The 23,145-nt window shown below is 38.5% G+C and overlaps 1 protein-coding gene across 2 annotated transcripts in view; it reads left to right on the top strand.

Moving 5' to 3' along the window:
- PLXNC1 (plexin C1) overlaps positions 1 to 23,145 on the top strand; it is a 221,191-nt gene that overhangs the window by 25,402 nt on the left and 172,644 nt on the right. For both annotated transcript variants that reach the window (XM_074271219.1, XM_074271218.1), the window contains exons 3-4: positions 18,314 to 18,448; positions 19,943 to 20,043. In XM_074271219.1, coding sequence (XP_074127320.1) covers positions 18,314 to 18,448; positions 19,943 to 20,043 — 236 coding nt within the window. The remainder of the gene's footprint in view (positions 1 to 18,313; positions 18,449 to 19,942; positions 20,044 to 23,145) is intronic.

Genomic DNA, 23,145 nt, shown 5'->3' on the forward strand with positions numbered 1-23,145 from the left:
CATATTGTTATCATTTCTGTGGTACTAGAGTCATTTCTAAAGGGCTTGTAAGTAATAAAGAACTGAGTTCAAATCCTGCTGATAGTTAATAGCTGCATAGCTCTATGTATTTGTTTTAACATCTATCAAATGCGGCCAATAATAGCCATGTGAGACTCATGTGGGTTCCCCTAATGCTTTCTAGAATGTGAATTTTAATTATTACTAATATCGTCACTATCAGCATTATAAACTTCTCCATGACAAAGAGGTGATAACAATTTGTAGCCGACTTTGATCCATGAACTGGGCAAAGGAAATCTCTTTAAACCATCTTTAGGCTTCTGCAACAACTGCATTTTAAAATCTGAGCCCTTGTGATCTAGTCTTTTGATGATATGCTCTTTAAAGTTCCAATTTCAAAGTCAGAAACCCATACCCCACTACCATTACTAAAGTTCAGATTCTGATGCCTCATGATATGGATGGGACTCTGAATATCCTAAGGCTCTCCATTTAGACCACAAGGTCCTGCCAGATTAGAAAGGCTTTGAAATCAGACCACATGACAGCTTGCATCTGTCACCTGAAAGAAACAAGCCTGGTTTAGTTCAGAGAGGCTCATGACTGGATTGGACATCAATTGATAGATTTTTTTTTTCTTTTAGCCATAACAGCTCTCAATATTGTCTACAAAGTTGTAGAAGGGTTATAATTGCTATTGATGGAGGAGATACATAAATTAATATGGTTAGGGATCCTTGAAGTATAACTGTAGAAAAAATATAATGAAAATAAAGAATGTACAGTATAGAAAAGTATTAAAAAACTGCTAGATAAACAATAAATCATGTCCTACTCTTCGTGACTCCATTTGTGATTTTCTTGGCAAAGATGCTGGAGTGGTGGGCCATTTCTTCCCCCAGCTCATTTTGACAGATGAGGAAACAATTAAGTGACTTGCCCAGGATCACACAACTAATAAGTGTCAGAGACTGGATTTGAACTCAGGAAGATGAATCTCCCTGATTTCAGGGCCATCTTTTATCTTCTTTCACTTTGCAGCCCTGTGGAGTAAGCAGGTCCTATCTCTTCCAGTTTTCAATTGTATGATGTAAAATAAGAAATTTGTACTAGATAATAATAATAATAATAACAACAACTATTAGCATTTTTAATCAAGCCTTAAGACTTTCAAAAATGCTTTGGAAATATTATCTCATTTTATTTTTATAAGAACCTTGGGAAATAAGTATTATTATTGTTATTATCGCCCTTGTTTTACAGGTGAGAAGTTGAGGTTGGAGGAAAGTCACTTGCCTAGGGTCACATGGCTAGGAAGTGTCTAAAGTAGACACTTGGGGTTTTCCTTACTCCAATTCATTCAGCTACCGAGCTGTCTAAATGCCCTCTGAAATAAATCCTAAGGGCTTTGGAAAAACAATCCAATGAAGAACATTTTGACAGTTTCCCCAAGCCTATCCACTTGTTAAAGATTGAATTTGAGGTTAACAAATGCTCCACCAAAAATACAGTAAAACAGTAATACCCAGAGCTCTGACTCTTGGTTTTCTTGGGGAGAGAGAGAAGTGGGACTTAGGCATTCTTCTGAATTGCTGCAAAGGGAAATTAAGGAAATAGGTAGACTGATTTAAGTTTCTTGAAATACCTCCCCTCATTGTTCTACGAGAAATGATGATCAGGTAGATTTCAGAAAAACCTGGAAAGGTTACATGAATTGATGCCGAATGAAGTGAACAGAACCAGGAGAACATTATACACAATAATAAGAAGATTGTGTTCTGATCAACTATGATGGATTTAGCTCTTTTTAATAATGCCTTGATTCATGATAGAAAATGCTGACCACATCCAGAGACAGAACTATGGAATCTGAATGCAGATCCAAGCATGCTATTTTCCCTATTTTTTTCTTTCTTATGTTTTTTCCCCTTTCATTCTGTTTTTTCTTTCATAATGTGACTAATATGGAAATATTTAACATAATTGTACATATATAACCTGTATCAGATTACTTGGTGTCTTGAGGGGTAGGGGAAAGAAGGGAAAAAATTTTGGAAGTCAAAATCTTATAAAGATGAATGTTGAAATAAATATCTTTACATGTAATTGGAAAAAAAGGAAATATTATTAAGTTTTTTAAAAAAAAAAGAATGACCAAAGAAAAAGCCCTCTCTTCTCTTCATTGAATACTATTAGAGGTTACTTTGGGTCCTATCACTGAGGATATTCCATTAGGGACATTTTATCAGGATTTAAGATGTAATCCAGTTCTGTGTCTTTTCCTGGCTTATCTGAGACATGTTTATTGCTTTTGCACACCGGAGGAGAATTGGACCATGGACACATACAGACACTGCCAGTCTCCTAGCCAAGCTCTTCTACCAAGTGGGATATGATTGACCGATTTATAGTTTCACAGCTGGGCAGAGGAGACAAAGCATGAATTGGGAGGTGTTCCAGAATGGAAAGATGAATGGAGGGGGTGGTACAAAGTTAGGAGATTGATGAAGTTATGGTTAGCACAACCCAGAGGTTGGAGAATTCCAGGGATGGCTGCTTAAGGCTGAGCAGGAGCTTCCCATTGTCCTACTTAGAGACAGAGTTTTTCCTTGAGACCATATGCCCTCATTGTTAGTCCATCCACAATCCTTTGCAGTGATAGAAATCTCTCTATAACAGGAAGTCTTCCTCTTCTTTGGTTAGTCATCATCCCATCACAAATCTCCAATTCTTGTTTTTCAGATTTCTTTTATGTGTTGACTTCTTGTATTAGACCATAAGGTTTAGAGGACAGGAATTGTCTTTATTTTACTTACACTTGTCTTCTGAGGTTTTGTTCATTTTGTTCAATTGTTTTCCAGTTGTGTCTGACTCTTCATGAGCCCTTTTAGGATTTTGTTGGCAAAGAGTGGAATGCTTTGCCATTTCCTCCTCCAGTTCATTTTACAGATGAGGAAACTGAGGCAATGGTTAAATACCTTGCCCAGACACACAACTAGTAAGTGTCTGAGGACAAATTTGAACTCATAATGATGATTCTAAGCCCAAAACAAGTAACAAATCTTTGCCTTAACTTTCACTATGCATGGATCTCTTTGCTAAAATTTTTGGAATGACTTTATTTATTTATTTTTTCCTGAGGCTGGGGTTAAGCGACTTGCCCAGGGTCACACAGCTAGGAAGTGTCTGAGACCAGATTTGAACTGAATTAAGGGCTGGTGCTCTATCCACCTCACCACCTAGCTGCCGCATGGATCTCTTTGAAAGTCTGGTGAAGGCTCTACCCTTTCTCAAAAAATTTTGTGAAAATATGTTTTGGATGATTTCATATCTAAAATTGATAATAATGTCAGGTGAGAATAATAGAAAATAATAAAATAACAAAATTGCTTGCCTTCTCAATGACTAGGGGAGGGATTGAAGAGAGGAAAAGGATTAGGAATTAAAAAATTTTAAAAAGTTAATGTCAAAAATAAGTAATTTTAAAAAATAAAATACAGAAAATTACAAAGAAAATGATTTATACTGAAATATAGTTATCAAAATATCTGAAAATACAAAACCTCAACAACAAAATACCTGGATCCCAGGTTTAGAACCCCCACAGTTTAGAAGCACAGTCAGCAGGATATATCTGCCATTCTAAACTAAGATTCCCCCTTCTTCCTAATGCCCTTCTCCCTTTTCTAAGCTACTCAGGAACCATCATTTCTTTCTTTCTTTCTTTCTTTCTTTCTTTCTTTCTTTCTTTCTTTCTTTCTTTCTTTCTTTCTTTCTTTCTTTCTTTCTTTCTTTCTTTCTTTCTCTCTTTCTCTCTTTCTCTCTTTCTCTCTTTCTCTCTTTCTCTCTTTCTCTCTCTCTCTCTCTCTCTCTTTCTCTCTCTCTTTCTCTCTTTCTCTCTTTCTTTCTTTCTCTTTCTCTCTTTCTTTCTCTTTCTCTCTTTCTCTCTTTCTCTCTTTCTCTCTTTCTCTCTTTCTCTCTTTCTCTCTTTCTCTCTTTCTCTCTTTCTCTCTTTCTCTCTTTCTCTCTTTCTCTCTTTCTCTCTTTCTCTCTCTCTTTCTTTCTTTCTTTCTTTCTTTCTTTCTTTCTTTCTTTCTTTCTTTCTTTCTTTCTTTCTTTCTTTCTTTCTTTCTTTCTTTCTTTCTTTCTTTCTTTCTTTCTTTCTTTCTTTCTTTCTTTCTTTCTTTCTTTCTTTCTTTCTTTCTTTCTTTTTTCTTTTTAAAGAGAGAGTTATATATAATAGCCTGAGGATTTTAGGGAACCTTCTGGGTATGGAGAAATGACTCCAGGTTTGGGGTACTAGGGCTTATGGGAAGGTTTTTTTTTTTTTTTCCAAGTCTTCTGCAATGTTTACAGATGAGGCAATTTCCAGGTTTGACCTCTAGAGCCTAAAAACATCTCAGAACTGACCAAAAAATGGAGTAGGAGTGAGTTCCCCCTTCCTAAAAGCTGTTCACATTTTGGATGACCATTTACTTGTTGGTTATGTACCCCTAACACTTTGAATGAAGGTTGACGTAGATGTCCTTTCAATATTCTTTCTAAAATTATATATCTGTGAAGTGATTAATTTAGTAATTCCTCCTTGTCTTTTCAACTCCTTTTCAGGAATTCAATCAATCAGCAAACATTTTATTAAGGATTTATTATATGACAGGCACTGTGCTAAGTACTGATGATACAAAGAAAGACAAAAAACATGACCCTGATTTTAAGAAGCTCAGAGGTGATATATGTACAAGATAAGTTGGAAGAAATTCCAAAGAAAAGGCACTCTCCATAAGGGAGATCAGGAAAGCCTTCTTTTAAAAGTGGGGTTTTGACTGAGGTAGCTAAAATGTAGGAAGAACATATTTTACTAAAACTGTTAGCAAGGAGCAACTCATATAATCATGGATAAATTACTTAAATCTCTGAGCATCAACCTCTTAATCCATACCATGGGTCTACTCATACCTTCAGTGCCCACTTTTAGGACTGTTAGTTTGAAATGAGCTAATAGATGTATCCAAGGGGATTTGTAGACTTAAAGTACCAGAGGAACATATTTTTTGCACTCCTTCTTCCTCTCCTCTGACTGTCTTAACTTTTATTACTGCTAGTAAAAAAGAACTTCAAGGTACAGGAATAATGAGAGGGAAAAAGAGAAGAAAACTTGGGATTATCCACAAATTAGATAATTGTTTTCTAAATGATCAAAAGCTGACTGTACTTGCTCATCTGGGAGTCTCTGCTTCTTTGAATCAGTGATTGGAAAGAATTTTCTCCCAACTTCTGTTCTCCCAACCCCAAATTCTGACTTTCCTTTAATATAAAACATGATAGAGCACTGATAGAATTTGGTGGCCACTTACAAAGTATTAGATTTTCGAGTTATAGCTGAGATATCAGATGACTTTTTCACTTGTAAGTGGGTGGGAAAGGCAACTGTCTCCAACAATATTATCTTTAAAACCTGTTTCAGGGAAAGAAAGGAAGTTAAAATGTTAAGAGTTTTCTCTTTGCTAGTTCCTGCCTTTATTATTGCTCACTCTGTGTGTGACAATTCTGTGGGCTACCACAGTTTTAGAGGTAGAAGAAACCGTAGGTGTTATGTAAACTCAGGCACTTGGGGTGGTTCCATCAATTGGGCAAATGTATTAAGTGTTTATAATGTTTCAGGGTTCTGTGCTGGGCACTAGGAATAAGATGAAATAAAACAGTCATTGATGAAAAAAACCCCAATAATAATAACTAAGTAACAATAACAATAACAGTATCAAGAGCTAAAATCTATAAAACTCTTACTATGTGCCAGGCATTGTGCTAAGAGCGTTATACTTTTTCATCTCTTTTTATCCTTATAACAACCTTGGGAAGTAGATGCCATTATTATCCCCATTTTACAGATGAGGAAACTGAGGCAAGCAGAAGTTAAATAATAATAATTGTAATATCCAATATTTATTTTTAATAGTATCTTATTTTTTTCCCATATGTACATAAAGTCATTTTTTAGCGTTCATTTTTATAATATTGTTTTACAATATGAGTTTCTAAATTTACAAAATTTTGAGTTTGCACATAGAGGCTAAATGACCTGCTCAGAGTCACCCAGTTGCTTGAAGCTGGATTAAAATTGGTTGTTCTTGATTTTAGGCCTTGCTGCTCTATCCCCCAGTATCTTAAACTGTGAATCAAGATCCCATACTGAGTCTTTGTAACTGAATGTGGGAGTTGCATAATTATGTTTATTATCAGTAAATGTTTGATTTGGATGCTTTTTTTTTTTTTTTTTTAGACACTATACCCAGGGGCTCTGAAGAAAAGGGGGGGAGTAGAAAATGTTGAAGAAGCCCTGTGGTTTATCCACTAAGCTGCCTAGCTTAAAGAGTTTACATAATGCTCTTGAATGAATATTTCCAACCTGGGGTGAGAAAAACTTATCACAGGGGGTACTGTGTTATCTCTGTTATCTTCTTGAAATTAATCATTCTCTTTATTTAATTTCATTTGTACATTTGTATGGTAAATTCTAGAATTTATTTCTATTCATGCTGAATAAAAGAATATGGGAAACATTAAAGAAAATTAGGAGGAACCAAAAAAACAAAAAGACTGGGAATGCCTGCTGTAAAGGAAGACTGGGAGAGGAAGCTCTTGTCCTCCCAATACCTAAGTAAGGTCCCCCTAGAGCGGGGCTTCCTAAACTTTTTCCATTTGTAACCCCTTTTTGTCTGAGAAATTTTTACACAACCCTGGGTAAATAAAATATGTATACAAATCAAACATTTACTGATAATAAATCATAATTACGCAATCCTCATATTTAATTACATGACCCCTATGGGATCCCAACTCACAGTTTAAGAAGCTTTGTCCTAGAGTAGCTATTATGGACTAATCTTCTAAGATGGCCATTGTCATGAATTCCCCCAAAGGGAGATTATTAGATGAGACAGGTGAGTCAGACCTAGGATAAGAACTCAGGTGTTTTGGCCACCTTCTGGGTTCTGTCATTCTGTCGATACTGCGCCACTCCCTCTCCCCATCCTCTGCCTCCCTTTCCCTTACTGCACGTCTGGTCTGCCTCTCTTCTGGTTACTTCCTCTTTGACTTCCTTTTTGTACAGGAATGCACACTATAATTTTTCAGTTGTCAGCATCTCTACTGAGATCAGCAGAAAAGAGGGACTGACTGTATTCAGCTCTTAGGAATTCCTGTTGCATGGGTTACAAGTCAGACTTTCAAACTGCGTTTGGGAGAAAACCCACCGAATTCTTCACAAACCAGTAAAACCCGAATTGTGGGCCAGAGAGGTCTCTGAGCTGATTCTGCTGCATTCTGAAAAGTGATTCACTTTCCAGGGCTGAAAGAAGCCTAGAGCCTTTTCTAAACAGTAAGAGCTGGTAATTGATGCTATGTTTGGAAATTTGCTCCTCTGTTACAGGCCCATTAACCTTGACCTTTCTTATTAGCACAGCAGATAAAAAAGTCAGGTGAGTTTGGAGAAGCCTTCTTAATGAACTCTATAATCAATCAACCTTTGATCTGAGTATTTCTGGGGTCTTAGGATTTAGAACTGGAAAGACATGTTCCATCTCCCTTCCCCATTAACCATTAAAAATAATAATGGAAACCAAGGCTCAAGAGGCTTTTCCTAAAGTTTGTTGAAGATTACTTAAGCAAGTAAATAGGAAAGATCATTGGAATTGCATTCTTTAAAAGGAAAATTTGTTTTATTTTAAAGGCAGACAACCTATGTACCTGTGTGATTGTAAGGTCATAGATCATTGTGGTATAGTAGAAAGGGTTCGGGTCCTGGGTTAAAATCCCAACTCTGCTGCTAACTTGGTAATTTCTATGACTCATAGAACCTCACTGAGCCTCAGTTTCCCCATTTGTAAAATGAGAGTTGGATTAGATGACCTCCAAGGTCCTTTCCAGCTCCAAGTCTACAATCTCTGATCAAGAAATTTGGACCAAAACTCTGATTTAAATATATTGAAGTTATTTCTCCCTGACCATTTCCCAAAAGCCAATGTATTGATTAGTAGGGTAGCATTTGAATGGGAAAGGAAAATGTACTTGAAAGTATAGAGATCTGGGTTCAAATTTTAGTTTTTTTTGTGACCCTGAGTATGCCACGTAATTTCTGTAGAACTGGTTTAATTTGCTCAGTCCTTATCACTGGATTCATAAGAGGCAGAGCTGAATGTGACACCATTTAGCTCATTCCTTTCATTTTACAGATGAAGAAACAGAGGAACAGAGTTAAGTGACTTATCCCAAGATCCAGATTATGCCTACATGATGATTCATCAGAAGAGATAGCATGGTATAGTGTTAAGTATCTTCATCTGTAAATGGGTCTATTCATAGCTACAATATCTGCTTTTTAGGGCTGTTAGGTTGAAATGAGTGAATATCTTTATGTCAGTGAATGTGTCCTGAAAGGGTCAGAGGAGCATAACTTCTTGTCCTTCTTCTCTTCGGTCTGATTCACTTTTATTACTGGAATTAAAAAAGAACTTTAAGAGATAAGAAAAAAAAGAAGAAAACTTGATGGGCTTTAGAATTAGATCTGGCTATTACTCATAAGATCTGTAAGGTGAGAAGTGACCCTCTCAACCTAGGTCCTGATTAGCACGGCTAAGGAACTTCCTCTGAAATGGTTGCATGTGTTATTTGAATTCTTACTGCCTATTCTATGGGGCTTGAACTATTTTTATTGTTGTTGTTGACCTGTTTTTCAATATCGTCATGACTCTTCATGGGGTTTTCTTGGCAAAGATACTGGAAGTATGGTTTTGCCATTTTCTTCTCCAGCTCATTTTATAAATGAGGAAACTGAGGCAAACAGTGTTAAGTGACTTGCCCAGGTTCACAAAGCTAGTGAGGCTTTTAAACTCACTAAAGATTTAAACTCGGATCCTTCTGCCTCTAGGCCTCCTGCTCTACTTACAGTGCCTATTTTATATAATTATTATAACTACAAGTGGCATAAATTCAAATACATGGAACTACATTAGAGGATTTATTATAGTTTCATTATTTGTACTAAGTAGGACCTGGTTTCAGTTTTAGTTTATAGACTGGGGACAAGGAGAATGGGGAAGACTGGGAAAATAAAACTTAGTCAAGATGGTAAGCATTAGAGGTGAGATTTGAACCCACTTCCTCTGACTAGAGCTAATGCTGTCTTAGCTATATCTGGGTTTATGATTTAGAAATGCAAGCTATCATTATACTTTCAATTATGGGTACAATTATTTATACAAGTCTCTCAAGCTTCTCTTCCCCATTTATTGCCTTGATTTATCCATTCCTAAGGGAAAATTTAAACACAATTTCAGGGAGACTTTTTTTCCTTCTGCATCAAGACAGAGTACTAAACTATTTAGCATTCAAGAGATCTGCCAAGATCTGCCTCGAATTCCGCTAATCTGCTAAAATCTGTCTTTGATTGGCTTTTATAACATTGAAGGAAAGATTGAAGAAATTGAAGAAATCATCATTCCCAAACACAGAAATGACTTTTTGCCCCTCATCTGAAGTTTCTAGAAAACTGTTATAGAGCCAAGAGTGGAACCTGAGATCCGGGGGTGATGGGAGTAGCTCAGGATTAAGGGAGAAAGTGAGAGATGGCAGAAATAACTTGCTGATTTATGGCATCCAGATATGGAGGTGGGCTTTATTTAGAGACTGCTCTGAAGACTACCTTTCCTTCCATAAAACTCCAGTTCACTCTCACTAAAGATTGTCTCTCTCTCTCCTCCTCCCCCCCCAATTTAAATAGACTCTACATTACTCCAATTTTTACAGAACCTAGAATCTTATGATTCATCTCATTTCTTTATCTGCAGATTTTAATTGATTTAAGTGATTAGAAAGGGGGGAAAATCCCTTAAAACAATCATGAGTGAAATTTACCTTAATTTTTATATTTTGTGTATTTTTTTTTTTTTTTTTTTTTTTTTTTGCCTAACCCTAAGAGTACCCTCTTAAGGCTTGAATGCAGTTATCTTGCTTCCTTTAGCTATTTCATGTTTCTAGAATGGTGGTAGATTTGTTGTTTGAGTGAGAGTTCTAAGGAGTATCTCCTAGGAAAGTGATGAAAAAGAAATGGCTAGTGAGTGAGACATAAGAAGCGAGATATGATGTGATATGGCATAGCTTCCCAGACTTCTCAGCTTCTTCTTCCCAATGATAATAATGAAGAAAGAAAGAACAGTGTTTTTGATTTTTTTCCTCCTCCTTGTTCTGATGACATGTGGCGTGGAGTCCTCACTTGGTGACGTTTAAGACTTTTACCAAAGGTGGTTTCTTTGCATGCAACAAGTCTTGTGATCATGCCAGAGGGGACTATATGGCAGTGGGAAGAGTAGTATTTAGGGGGCTCTCTCCCAGCTTGATTTTAATGCCAAGAGAATTTGGATTTCCAGCTAGATGTGGCAATAAAAGATCAAATGACTGAGAACAAAAATTTGATCTTTGGAGCATATAGATTTCGTTGTTGTTGTTCATCCTTCATTCTCAAAGGGGACCAATGACATCATGAAGGGGATGTCTTGACTTACAAGTGAATTGGATTTAAATGAGACAGAGCTATATAAAGTCATTTGCCTCATTCTCTTCTTCAGACTCATTGAAGACCAGTGTCAAGTCAGAATCAAGATGACTGGCAATGGCCCAGAATGTAATGGGTTATCTTGGCTTTTTAAAAGTAAAGTCTTTCTTAGGTCTCAGTTTGTCTAAGGCAAGGAGCATTCCGTTTATTAAACAATGCATGCCAGTTGACTAACACGAGTTTAGGCTTCAATCCCTGAATACAAGGAGAGAGAGACATTTATACATTAAAAATAATTAATCAAATAAGGCCAGTTAATTAAAAGGGAAAAAAATACAACATTAGACAATCTGATTACTAATTGAAAGAAAGATTAGGGACTTTCTAAATTGAGAAAGGGAGAGTGAACAGTGTAATTCCCTGAATTCAGAAAAAAAAGATGTTCCACTTCTGTGTCTATAAACAATCAAAGGAATGTGGAAACAATAACTGGTCGCTGTGGAGCCAGTTTTCAGATAAGACATGTTAGTTGAGGTTTACAGATGTGAGAAAAGTTCTTGCATCAATCACTGGGTCTGGTTAGCACATTTTTGTGTACTATTTCTGGTTAGCACAACCCAGATCCTTCCTTAGGACACTCGAAGCGGCAAGTAAAGGCGCTCCAGCTTTCCAGCCATGCAGAATTAGGTTTAAACAGTGTGCTAAAGTGTTCTCCCAATTCCCCCAACTGAATAAAGTTTTCTCACAAGACAGAAATTGAAGGAGACTCATAATAGAATAGAAACTAAGTTAGCTCAAGAATTAAGTCATAGTCAAATATGTTCACTCAGTTCTCACAACTTACCCCTTGCTATTCTAATCCCTCAGTTCTTCATAGGTTTTATTCATTAATAGATCATAGGATGATTTGTAGTGAGTTAGAATCTTAGTGATCATCAGGTCCAATCCGCTCATTTTACAGATGAGGAAACTGAGTCTCAGTGATATTTAGTGACTTGCCTACCATCCAACAGCTAGTAAGTATCTAGGGTAAGATTTGATGCTGTATCATCCCGAGTTCAAGTCCAACATTCTTTATATTATACTATACTCTCTCTTTAGCAAATCATGTAATCTATCTGAGACTCATTTCCCTTAGATGTAAAATTGAAAGAAACATAGGACCCTAATTCTAGAGGAGGGATTCTTAATCTTTTTTTGTGTGTGTCCTGGGGTCCTTTGGCAATCTCAGAATAATGTTTAACTGCTCATCATAACTGAAGGAAGTGCTAAGTTAGCCATTATTATAATGTAATTCCCCCTCATTCAAGTTCATGGACCCCCTGAAATCTATCCAAGGATCTCTGGATATACTAATAAGAAAAGTTAAGGTTAATAGCTGTATGCTAAGATCAATTACTAGCTCTTATCATTTAGACTTCTTTGCCCAGGTTAAGAACCCCTGATTTAGAAACAAAAGGAATTTTAGAGGGCATATTTTACAGTTAAGGAAACTGAGGCCGAGAACAGTAACATGATTCTCCCCAGATCACTTCATCTCTCTGGGACATAATTTCTTCACTTTAAACAAAAGGGATGGTTTAAATGGGCCTCTTGAGGCCCCTATAATTCTAAACTTGAGCCCAACTTGACTTCTATGATCAAGAAAAGCTTGGGGTCAGTATTCTGTATATGGAAGAGTCTGGCCTGGTTTAGTTAATTTAAAAAAAATTAAATTTATTTTTAATACACATTGCTTTATGAATCATGTTGGGAGAGAAAAATCAGAACAAAGGGGAAAAAACATGGAAGAGGGGAAAAAAAAGAAGTGAATGTAGCCTGTGTTGATTTACATTCAATCTCCATAGTTCTTTTTCTGGATGCAGATGGTGTTTTCTGTCCAAAATCTATTGTAATTGCTTTGGATTACTGAATCACTGAGAAGAACCAAATCCTTCATAGCTGATCATTGTACCTTCTTGCTGTTATTGTGTACAATGTACTCCTGGTTCTGCTTGTTTCACTCAGCATCAGTTCGTGTAAATCTTTCCAGCTTGGTGTAGTTAAGAGCAAGCCTTGAGGAAGTGGAGTGCCTCAGAATCAAACCCAAGATCCTACCCACAGAAGCATGTGTGTCAGCTGAGGCTGTTTGCTGTGGTTCACAATTCAGACTTATCTGCTGCTGTTCATCTCTCTTTTCTGCTACCATGGACTACCTTCATTTCAGAGGTCCCACCTGCCTAATCCACCTCCAGAAGGAATTTTCTCTGACATTGTTTGCCTCCACTTTGAACTTGACAACAGGGAGAGTGGGGAGTTCTTTAATCTTTCTTGGGGAGAGGGAGGGAAATCAGCGTGATTTGATGTGGATTGTGAACAGAAGTACACATTTCAGGTGCTTAATAAGTGTTCAATTTTTAATTAATCTAAACTCTCAAAAATTGATTTATTAGGGGATATGAAAGACATATGCAAATGTCTTTTGTGCAAGAAAAGAAAAGGCAAGGGAGTAAAACCATTTATATAGCACCCTACTATGTGACAGGATCTGTTCAAAGCACTTTACAAATATTAACTGCCCACAGGGAGTTCTTGGTTTATTAGGGAATATGAGAGAAAAATACAAATGCCTTCTGTACAAGCTTTACGTAGTCTTAGGAGAAGAGAGAGGAATGAGCATCTATTAGGCACCTTTTATGTGCCAGGCACTGTGTTAAGTATTTTACCAACATCTTATTTGATAAGTACCATGAAGGACCCAGAAAGTTCTTTTGCTATATGATATGAGACAAGTCACTGTGTAGGCTTTAATTTCCACTTCAGGAATATGCGAGAGTGAAATTCAAAACAGTGGAGAAAATGGTGGATCTGAATTCAAGGAGCCTGCATTAAAATTTTGGCTCTGTATACTTACCATTAGATTATAAGGTTCTTGAGGAACATGATTATCTTTTTGCCCCTTTTTGTATTCTTCCAACACTGAAAAGAGTACTGGTATGTAGTAGGTACTTAATAAATGTTGATTGATTGATTATGACCTGTGTGGCACAGGGCATGCTGTTTTGCCTCCCCAGGGCTTCTTCCAAGATCGCAAGATCTCCAATATTCTTTCTTCCACCTCTGAATCCTGTCTGTCTAAGCTATAGTTGTCAGCTGGAGAGATCAGGGAAAAGGCAGCAGCATCTAAGACAAGAATCCACAGTATTAAGAAAGCCTTCCTTATATCTATTTTAAATCCCTTAGGCAGTAAAAGAAGCACATTTTTTATCCTATCCTTGGTGGAGCTGGGAATGTCTATATAACCCAACTAAGGAACTAAAATCAAAAAATGCTAAAAACTTGCTTCCAAATTTGCCAGGTTAGACCTAGAACTTGCAGTTACCAGAACAGGCAGTTCATTAAAAAAAAAAAAAAAAAAGACAAGACCTTGATGTTGGCAACACCCTACCATATACTCTGTGACTTGGGAATAAACTTGTGGGTGCTTTTCTGCCAGTAATCCATGATCCAGGGAGGATTCTGGGTCTTCTTTGCTAATGTATTCTGTGGTCATCACTAATCTGAACTGACCACAAGGATTCAAGGTACCGACAGAGACCTTAGAGAGATGAGGAAAAAGGGAGGTCTAAAGTGGTTGTGTCTTTTCCCAAGGTAAAACAAGCACATGCAAACCCAGGTCCTATTCTCTTTCCAATATACAACTTACAATCTTATTAGATATTTTCTTGGGGTAGAGTCACAGCCAGCATGTGTCAGAGGAAGGGATCCAACTCAGATCTTCTTGACTTTGAGGCTAGCTCTCTATTTATTGTGAAACTCTGCCTTTTCTGTCAGTGCTGTTCCTTCTGAGTGAGAGTGGTAAAAAAAAAAAAAAAAATTTAATTCAGCTCCACAACAGAATGGCAAGATGTCTTTAAACTCAATTGGGAGGGGAAAAAAAAAGAAAATGGGATGGATTCTTTCAAATCAATACCTCTGGTATCATGAATCACTCAGAAATATGATTGTGGGTTCTACCTGAGCTGTCTCATTTCAGAAGCAACCACCACCTTTCTTCCCCCTGTCCGTAGCAACAGAATTTGAGCAGCATTTGAGAATTTTTCTCTCAACCTCTCCCCCGACCCCCCCATTTTTTTTTCGGGCTGGCAGACACTCTGTTCTCCTAAACATCTATTTTCCATAATGATACTCCTCTTGCATGGAGCTATTTGAATCCCAGCTGATTAATCAAGCTTATGAATTAGAAATAGAAAAAAAAAGAATATCCTCAAGTCCATGTTTCTGTTACTGCCTGCCTATTCATCTGTAAACATCACTTACTTGATTGTATCGAGGGCTTTATATAGAATATTTTTATATATCCTTGAGATATGGGGCTTTCCCTCTTTCCTGGGGAACCTAACTGCTAATTGTTCCTGTTTTATTTGGTTTTTTGTTTTTTTGTTTTGGTTTGGGGGTAGGGCATGTGATTTCATCAGAGTAGAGACTCCAGGTCTATAAGTCTTTCACTTTAGAATTGAAAGGGAATTTAGAGGTCAGTCATCTAGTTGCAGATTGGGAAACTGAGACCCCCTGTGACTTTTTCCAAATTCAGGTAAGTAAGGGAAACTAAACACTTTCAGTGCTACTATTCACAGTCTTAGGAAGTTTCCAGGGACACTGCATTATACCGTATTGTCTCCTTACCTGTTTGTGAGGTGGTGATGTAGCATATTTGTATTGAGTTAATGAGATTTATAGGGTGCCCTGCTATTGAATTTAGAAGCAGGACCAGGTAATAGAACAGAGAGTTTCAAATAACACATCCATTTGGTTTCTTTTTAAATACTAATGAAGGAAAACCTAATGATTGGTTGTGGGGAAGAAAGATGGTAGGAAGCAGGCCCTTCTGGGGAGCAGGAGTCAGCCAAAGGAATATGTCAATGGGAACCAAACGGTTCAACAGCCAGTGAGACAGTAGCAGCTTCCCAAATGACAATAGGACCTCGGCAGATACAGCCATCAGGACTACTTATGAGGTGCTCTTAGGAGAATAAATGTGGAAAAGATTGCAAGTCTGAATCGATTTTCCTGATGTACCCAAATATTATTGGCAAAGATATCTGTGAGAATGAGATGATTCAGGGCAATTCCAAAAGACTTGTGATGGAGAGAGCCTTCTGTGCCCAGGAGGACTATGGGGGTTGAGTGTGGATCACACCTTTTTTGGTTGTTCTTGTTGTTGTTTGCTTGTTTGTTTGTTTTTTTCTCTCTTTTTGATCTGATTTTTCTCCAAATGTGTAAATAAATTTAGAAGAACTGCACATGTCTAACCAATATTGGATTACTTGCTGCCTAGGGGAGGGAGGGAAAAAATATGGAACACAAGATTTTTGCAAGAGTGAATGTTGAAAACTATCTTTGCATATATTTTGAAAAATAAAAAGCTATTATTTAAGAAAAGATATTTATGAGAAGTATGTGGTATAACAGATAGAGAGCTGACATTAAATTAGGAAGACCTAGATTCAAGTTTCACGTCTGATAGTTCTGGCTGTGTTATCCTATTCAGGTCACTTATTATTCCTAGGCAACTGGCTAAAACTTTGTTAGTGAAAAATTTCTGATTTGTATTAATGGAGAGAGTTTCTGTACCATGAATTACCATCTCAATTTGAACACAGGCCTGGACCCCAAAATACAACAAGGTGAGATGGAAGCATGGTACAGAGAATCAGCCTGGCACCCCCCTCTCCAAGGCAGAGAACATTACACTGCATGGCATAGGGAATTAGGAGTACCTGAATTCAAATACAACCTTAGCTACTTACTAACTTGTGTGACCCTGGGCAAGTCACTTAATCCTGTTTGCCTCAGTTTCCCCATCTCTTATATGAGCTAGAGAAGGAAATGGCAAATGACTCCATTATCTTTGCTCCAAAAAACTAAAATGGGGTCACAAAGAGTTGGGCACAACTGAAACAACTGAACAAAATTTAAAATTAATGTTTGTTTCAATCATGCATCTAGGCAACAGATATTATCCTCAGAGAGTTTCTATAGGTTTCTGTGGACTGCCAAAAGGTCTCTGTGACCCAAACAACCGCTGCTCTAAAACACTATAAATTACAGATAACTTGTCAAGCTGCTTCAATGAAGGGAATTGCTCTACCAGCTATTCCCAAGGAAATCAGGTCTGAGCAAAACTATCTGTTGAAGTAGACACATACATGCTTTATGGATGTATACACATATGTACTGTGCATGTGGATATGATTTGTGTGCACATGTATGTGTATATTTATTTGTGTGTACATGTGTATAAATATGTGTGTATGTATATATGTGTGTGTGTATAATCAGTGTGAGAGGCAGCAAGTGGGTCTAGGTTGAAACTTCATTCTACTGCTTTCTCACAATCATTGATCAGAGATATCCTTGGCTGCTCCCACTGTCTTTCTTCTCCACAACTGATGAGTGTGTTTCCTTGGTTAGTCTTTGGGGAAAAAAAAAAACAAAAACAAATGGCTGGACCCTAAGCAAATCTCTGAACCTCTTAGCCTTCCAGGCAACTAAGACTAAGTTTCAGAATAGATGCATATTGTCACTCTCACCGTCTGTGAGTTCCTTGAAGACAGAAATGAATTTTGCCTTTCTCTGTATCCTCAGCTTATCACAGTGCCTGGAATATTTTATTTGTTATTCAGTCATTTTAGTTGTATGCAACTCTTCATATGACCCCTTTTTTGGGGGGGGTTTCTTGTCAGAGATACTGGAGAGGTTTGCTGTTTCCTTCTCCAGCTCATTTTACAGATGAGGAAACTGAGGCAAACAGGTTAAGTGACTTGCTCAGGGTCACACAGCTAGTAAGTGTCTGAGGCTGGATTTGAACTCGGGAAAATGATTCTTCCTGACTCTAGCCTCAGGGCTCTGTACACTATTAGGGCCACCTGTCTGCTCTTTCTGGAATATAGTAAACAATAAATGCTTGGTGGTTGATGAAGTAGTCAGATGATAGTAATAAATAATAGTAGTCAGACCCACAGTTGAGGAAGATAACTGATCTTTATTTCCTCTGGGAGAAGGTAAAGTCCATGAGGGGAGGAACAGCTTCAATTTTGTCTGTACAACTGCAATACCTGACACAATTTCTGGCATATATTAAATGCTGATCTACATTGCTGAAGGGATTGCTTTCCATCAGTTGCTTAGACCAGTGAAATCACAAATCTAGACCAGAAAAAACTTCAGTGTATAGTATATATGTATACATGCACATATGCGTATCTATATCTATTTCATGTTCCTTCACATTTTAAAAATATGTATTTTTTAAAAATCAAAGTTTTTTTTTTTTTTTTTTTTTTTTCAAATTTAAAAATGGATATAGAATAGTTGAAGAAACACAGACCATCCTATAGGACTGTCCTTCTCCAGTTTGGTGCTAATGAGCTGTCATCCATAGCTCCTGATAGCGAACCCTGAGGGTTGGCCTGAATACAGAATAGTGTACAAGGAACTTTCACGTGGAAAAATCACCCCCAAAAAATAGTATTTAAAAAGCTGATCGGCACGCATGTGCGTGCATTATTTCAGGGCCATGCTCACGAAAAGACCCTTCTGCTTATTACTATCACTATTGTTGAAAATCAAGAAATGAAAAAGCTGTCTAAGCAATGTATTACTGTAGCACATAGCAAGAAATTGAAAGGAGCGTCGTTTTAGGATTACAAGCACTGGTTTTGTCATCTTCCTGTTCAAAGAATTTAATAGAAATCTCATTTCTCTTGTTAAAAAAAATAGGTTATTCTTGGTGAGAATTTGACTTCCAATTGCCCCGAAGTTATCTATGAAATTAAAGAAGAAACACCTGTTTTCCACAAACTTGTTCCTGACCCAGAGAATAATACCTACATCTACCTAGCATCTGGAAAAGAGGTAGGTAGAAATACCCACCCGAGCTCCCGACTTCTAAATAAAATTGTTTAATTGATGTCGTTTTTCCAGCAGCAAAGCGTTCCCTTTGAACTGCACAGTTTAAATAGTGCTTGGAGACTCTGAATAGGCCCGCACCAATGCACAGGAATCAAATTTAAAAATCTTACTGTCAGTAAGTAACTAGGAAATATTACCTATTTAGACATTTTTATTATTAGCTATATTTTCAAAGCCAGGGTTTTCAAAGGTGGGGGTGTGCTTGCAAATGGGTGCATGAGGAGGGTAACTGAATTTGCCATTCTTGCTGGATTTAGCACTTTTAATAATACCTGTATGACCGACCTCCTAGGGCAGTGGTGGCAACATGATTAAATTAGATTATGTTTGTCAAGGGCTTTGAAGAATATTCAAGCGCTTTATAAATGTCGGCTGTTGTTATTATTATTGTCTCCAAGATGGATGGCTGCATGGGTTTAGTGATCTACCCTATAGGGCATTCCTGTGAATTAGGTGTTGGAGATGAATGTCAGATCAGAGACTTCTGCACCCCGCTGGAATACAAGTTATTTGTTTTGTTTTGTTTGAAATAAAATGTGCCTCGTGTTTTACTTTGCTATTTAGGTCATTTGGTTATTTTAGTAATCTCACCCTTCTGCATACACAGATTTATGAGGTAACTTGATAACAGTGGAAAGAATACAGAACTTGTAATCATTGGATCTGAATTCAAATCCATCTCTGTTACTTTCTATTAGTGTGACAGTAGGCAAGTCACTTAAATGCTCTGTGCCTCAGTTTCTTCAACTGTCAAATGAGGAGGTTGAATGAGATGACCTCTAAATTCTGTCTCTGCAGTATTTTATGTGTGTAGAGAGATTTGAAGACAGAGCTCAGGAGAGTGATCTTAACAATACTGCTATCATTTGTTTTTGCTGAGGCAATTGGGGTTAAGTGACTTGCCCAGGGTCACACAGCCAGGAAGTGTTAAGTGTCTGAGGCCAGATTTGAACTCAGGTCCTCCTGACTTCAGGGCTGGTGCTCTATCCACTACTCCAACTAGTTGCTATAATAGCATCTTTTTTAGGAAGGCTCTGGAGCTACAGTCTCTAGCTCACAGTAGCCTCAAGATGAGATAATTACGGATCATCCTCTATTTATCTGCCTTCTTGATATGGGAGCAGAGAGGTATGAGCAAAGAGATGACGGGCTGGGGCCATTGCTGAGAATGCTGTGGGGATGGTCTGCCATGTGGTTCCCTTCTCAATGTCTCCATTATTTTGGTCTCCACCATATCACTTCCATTGACTTCCAAACTCCCATTGACCATGTGAAAAATGGTCAACTTGATATTAAGAATCCTATAGCTCTACATCTGAGAAATTTCAAAAGTTCAACTGATACACCTTTCTTTTATGGGTTCCCCAGCAGACAAGCTGGCGAGTTTTTGCCATCATGATGATTCTAATTCCAAACTACTGTCATCTTCACTTCTAGATTAGAAGAATTCGCGTGGCCAACTGTAACAATCATAAGTCCTGTACAGCGTGTCTGAGAGCGATGGATCCCCACTGTGGTTGGTGTGATTCTCTCCAAAGGTATTTCCTGGATCTTTTCTTACTTCTCATTTTAGAAAACAAAAACCTGACAGTAGTTAGTATGTGACTCCCGAAGCCCTGGGCATATAAGTAAAAGAGTCCCTGTCTTTTCAGTCAAATAGGGATGGGAACCCTTTATAATAATCATCGATGTCATTTCTGCCATGTTTGTCTCGGGCTACTCCAGACTACCTGAGTTTTGGGGACCTGGAATTATTTTTGCCTTTCTCCTTCTGATCATCCATCAGGGCTCCTCAAAAGAGAGACAGAACCTTCAAAAAGAATGAGAATAGAGGCCTTTGGACGTTTTAGACAAGTCATGAACATTGGAATTATTCCTTTAGCCCTGTCGGAGTGATGGCAATATATATGAAGAGTAGGTTATGGGGAAGGAGTTGTCCAGATAGTGGAATAAATATTTGAGCAGGTAGTTTTCCTGTGCTTGTAGATGGATTGTGTGGCAGGTGAAGCGTTTATGATTTATGGGCTGGGGCCATATACTAGGTTGAGGTGAATTTTCCCCTAAATCACTTTTTCAACAACTATTTATTTTTAATTTTTAATAGCTATTTTCTAAATGCAAAGATAGTTTTCAACATTGATCCTTACAAAACCTTGTGTTCCAAATTTGTCTCTCTTCTTTCTCCCCAGCTCCGTCCCCTCTGCAGCAAGTAATCCAATATAGGTTAAACATCAACAACTATGTATTAAGGATTTACTGTGTTCTAGGATGAGACTACAAAGGCAAAAAAGGAGAAAGTAAACAAGGATTGGATATTTTGTTGGGGAAGTTAATCCACTCCTTTACCAACTAGAAGAACTCAGGAAAAGGGAAAAGGGAAGAAAATAAGCATTGGGGGGGTTTAGGGACTCGGTCATATGTTTGCCTCCCTCTGCTCTGGACCCATTTTTAAGAGGGAGGGAGAGAGAAACACAGAGAGAGAAAAGAGAAAGCCGGAGGGAGAGAGAAAAGGGGGGAGAGGGAAGGGAGAGGGAGGAGGGAGAGATGGGGAATCAGAGACAGACACAAGGAGACAGAGAGAGACAGAGAGAAAACAAAAAAGTCTTCAGAGAGAATGGAGACCTCGGAACAAATCATCCCCATTGAATTTATTCCTTTGGCTTTGTGGGAGTAATGTTGCTACTGCTCGTGTCATCTTGTGATTAGGCCCAGGATGGGGCTGACATCCTGTCTCTGTCCTTAGGCATGAGCTGCGTGTTCTTTGTCTTGAGTGATGATGGTCTTTAGGGCCCACCCGAGCTCCATGGCGACTTGTAGCTACTTTCCCCTGCCATGGCAGTTCCTTGCATCGCTGGGACTGGCCTGGTTGGCTCCGCCGTTGCCATGGTAACCCAGTTCTCTAGTTCTTGCTATAGAACCAAGGAGTAAAGACATTGACATAGCTCACACAAGGAAGGGAGGGGGGCACAATCCCTGTCAGTTTGGCGCTTTCAAGTTTGTAAAGGTTTGGGGGGGAGCGGAGATGAAGCCGTACGGACCTAGAAAAACGCAAGGCTCAAGAGAAAGCACCCAGGGGTGGGGAGGAGGATGAGAGAGAGAAATGGAAGCCACGGAGGAGGAAGGATGGGTGGGCAAAGATGGAAATAAAGGCGGGAAGGATGGTCCAAGAAGTCCAAAATGAACAAAAGAGAAAGGTGTATTGCAGGAAGTGGAAACCGGGGTTCAGGCATCCCAGTAATTGCCCTTATCACGGGGCTGTTCTTCTTCCCAGGGCTGTGTTAGCAAGAACTATTGGCAGAGAAAAGAAGCCCAGCCTGGGAGCTTCTCATGAATAATTGTAATTGGGTAGGAACATTTTCTTCTTCTCGGCTCGTGTCTCTCGCCCAGGACCGGGGTTTGAAAAATTAACTGATCATGAAAACGCATTTCATTTGTGCCAGCCCCGCCGAGCACCTTGGCGCTGAGCTTTTGGATCTGTTCCCCTTGTGGGTTTTCTTTTTTTGCCTGGGTTTGTGTACCAGGGGTGGAGATCTGGGGGACTGGGGGTGTCGGTCTCAGGGGGCTCTCACATCTGGAGGAGGCTCTCCTGTCCCCTGTCCCCCATCTGCCCAGGGGAGAGGAGACCACTTTTTTTTTTTTTTTAAAGCCCTGAAAGACTTGGCAGAGGTCTTTTGTTCTAGTAGAAAAGATTTGGTAATGACGCCCTCAGGGAGCAGCTTTCCTTTCCAGACCATAGGCCCAAGAGGAGTTTTAAAAATGTCCAGTGTGGTCCTGATTGGCTTTAAAAGGAAAAAAATACAAGAAAAGGCTACCTTGGTAGAGCAGTTGTTTGAGAGACTAATCTTTCTATTGAGTGTGTGTGTGTGTGTGTGTGTGTGTGTGAGAGAGAGAGAGAGAAAGGGAGAGAGAAAGGGAGAGAGAAATAAGACAGGGGTGAAAAGAGAGAAAAGAGAGATGGAGAGAGAGAAAGAGAAGGAGGGAGGGAGGGAAAGGGTAGGGAAGGCTGGAGATGGAGATAGGCTGAAGGAAGAGTAATGGGATGGGGTGAGGAGAGAGGTGGGGGTGGAGTACTCCGCAGAGAGTGGGGTGGGATGGAGGAAGTGAAGGAGAATATGAATGAATGAGGACCTTTGGGGAGGTTAAATCATCTGACAAGAGATCAGAACAAGTTGTTTTTAACATCCCCTTTTGTTACTAGGTTAGATAAAAACCAGGGCAGAGGGCAGGGTTCCCTCTCTAATTTATGTCTAATTATTTTTAAATGATTTAATAAAGTGGATTTAGATCTCATAGTATGATTTTTCATGGTTTTGACTATTGCAAAATGTTCCCAGGATAACACGTCTCTCTATATTAAATGTAAGGGTTGCTCAGTTGTGATTCAAAAGAAACTTCCTAAGTGTGAGGTGTGGTGCTGGAGTCATCTCCTTAATTATATTATTGGGGGCATTTGGACACGGGGTGGGGGGGTGTTCTATTTTAGTAAGTCCTTTAGCCTTTATTAATCATGCACTTTGTACCAGACACTGTGGGTACAAAAGGGAAAGGCAAGTTCAAATCTGGTCTCAGACGCTTAACACTTCCTGGCTGTGTGACCCTGGGCAAGTCACTTAACCCCAATTAACTCAGCAAAAAAAAAA

This window comes from Sminthopsis crassicaudata, chromosome 5 (genome assembly GCF_048593235.1).
Source record: "Sminthopsis crassicaudata isolate SCR6 chromosome 5, ASM4859323v1, whole genome shotgun sequence".
In the NCBI taxonomy this organism is placed as follows: domain Eukaryota; kingdom Metazoa; phylum Chordata; class Mammalia; order Dasyuromorphia; family Dasyuridae; genus Sminthopsis; species Sminthopsis crassicaudata.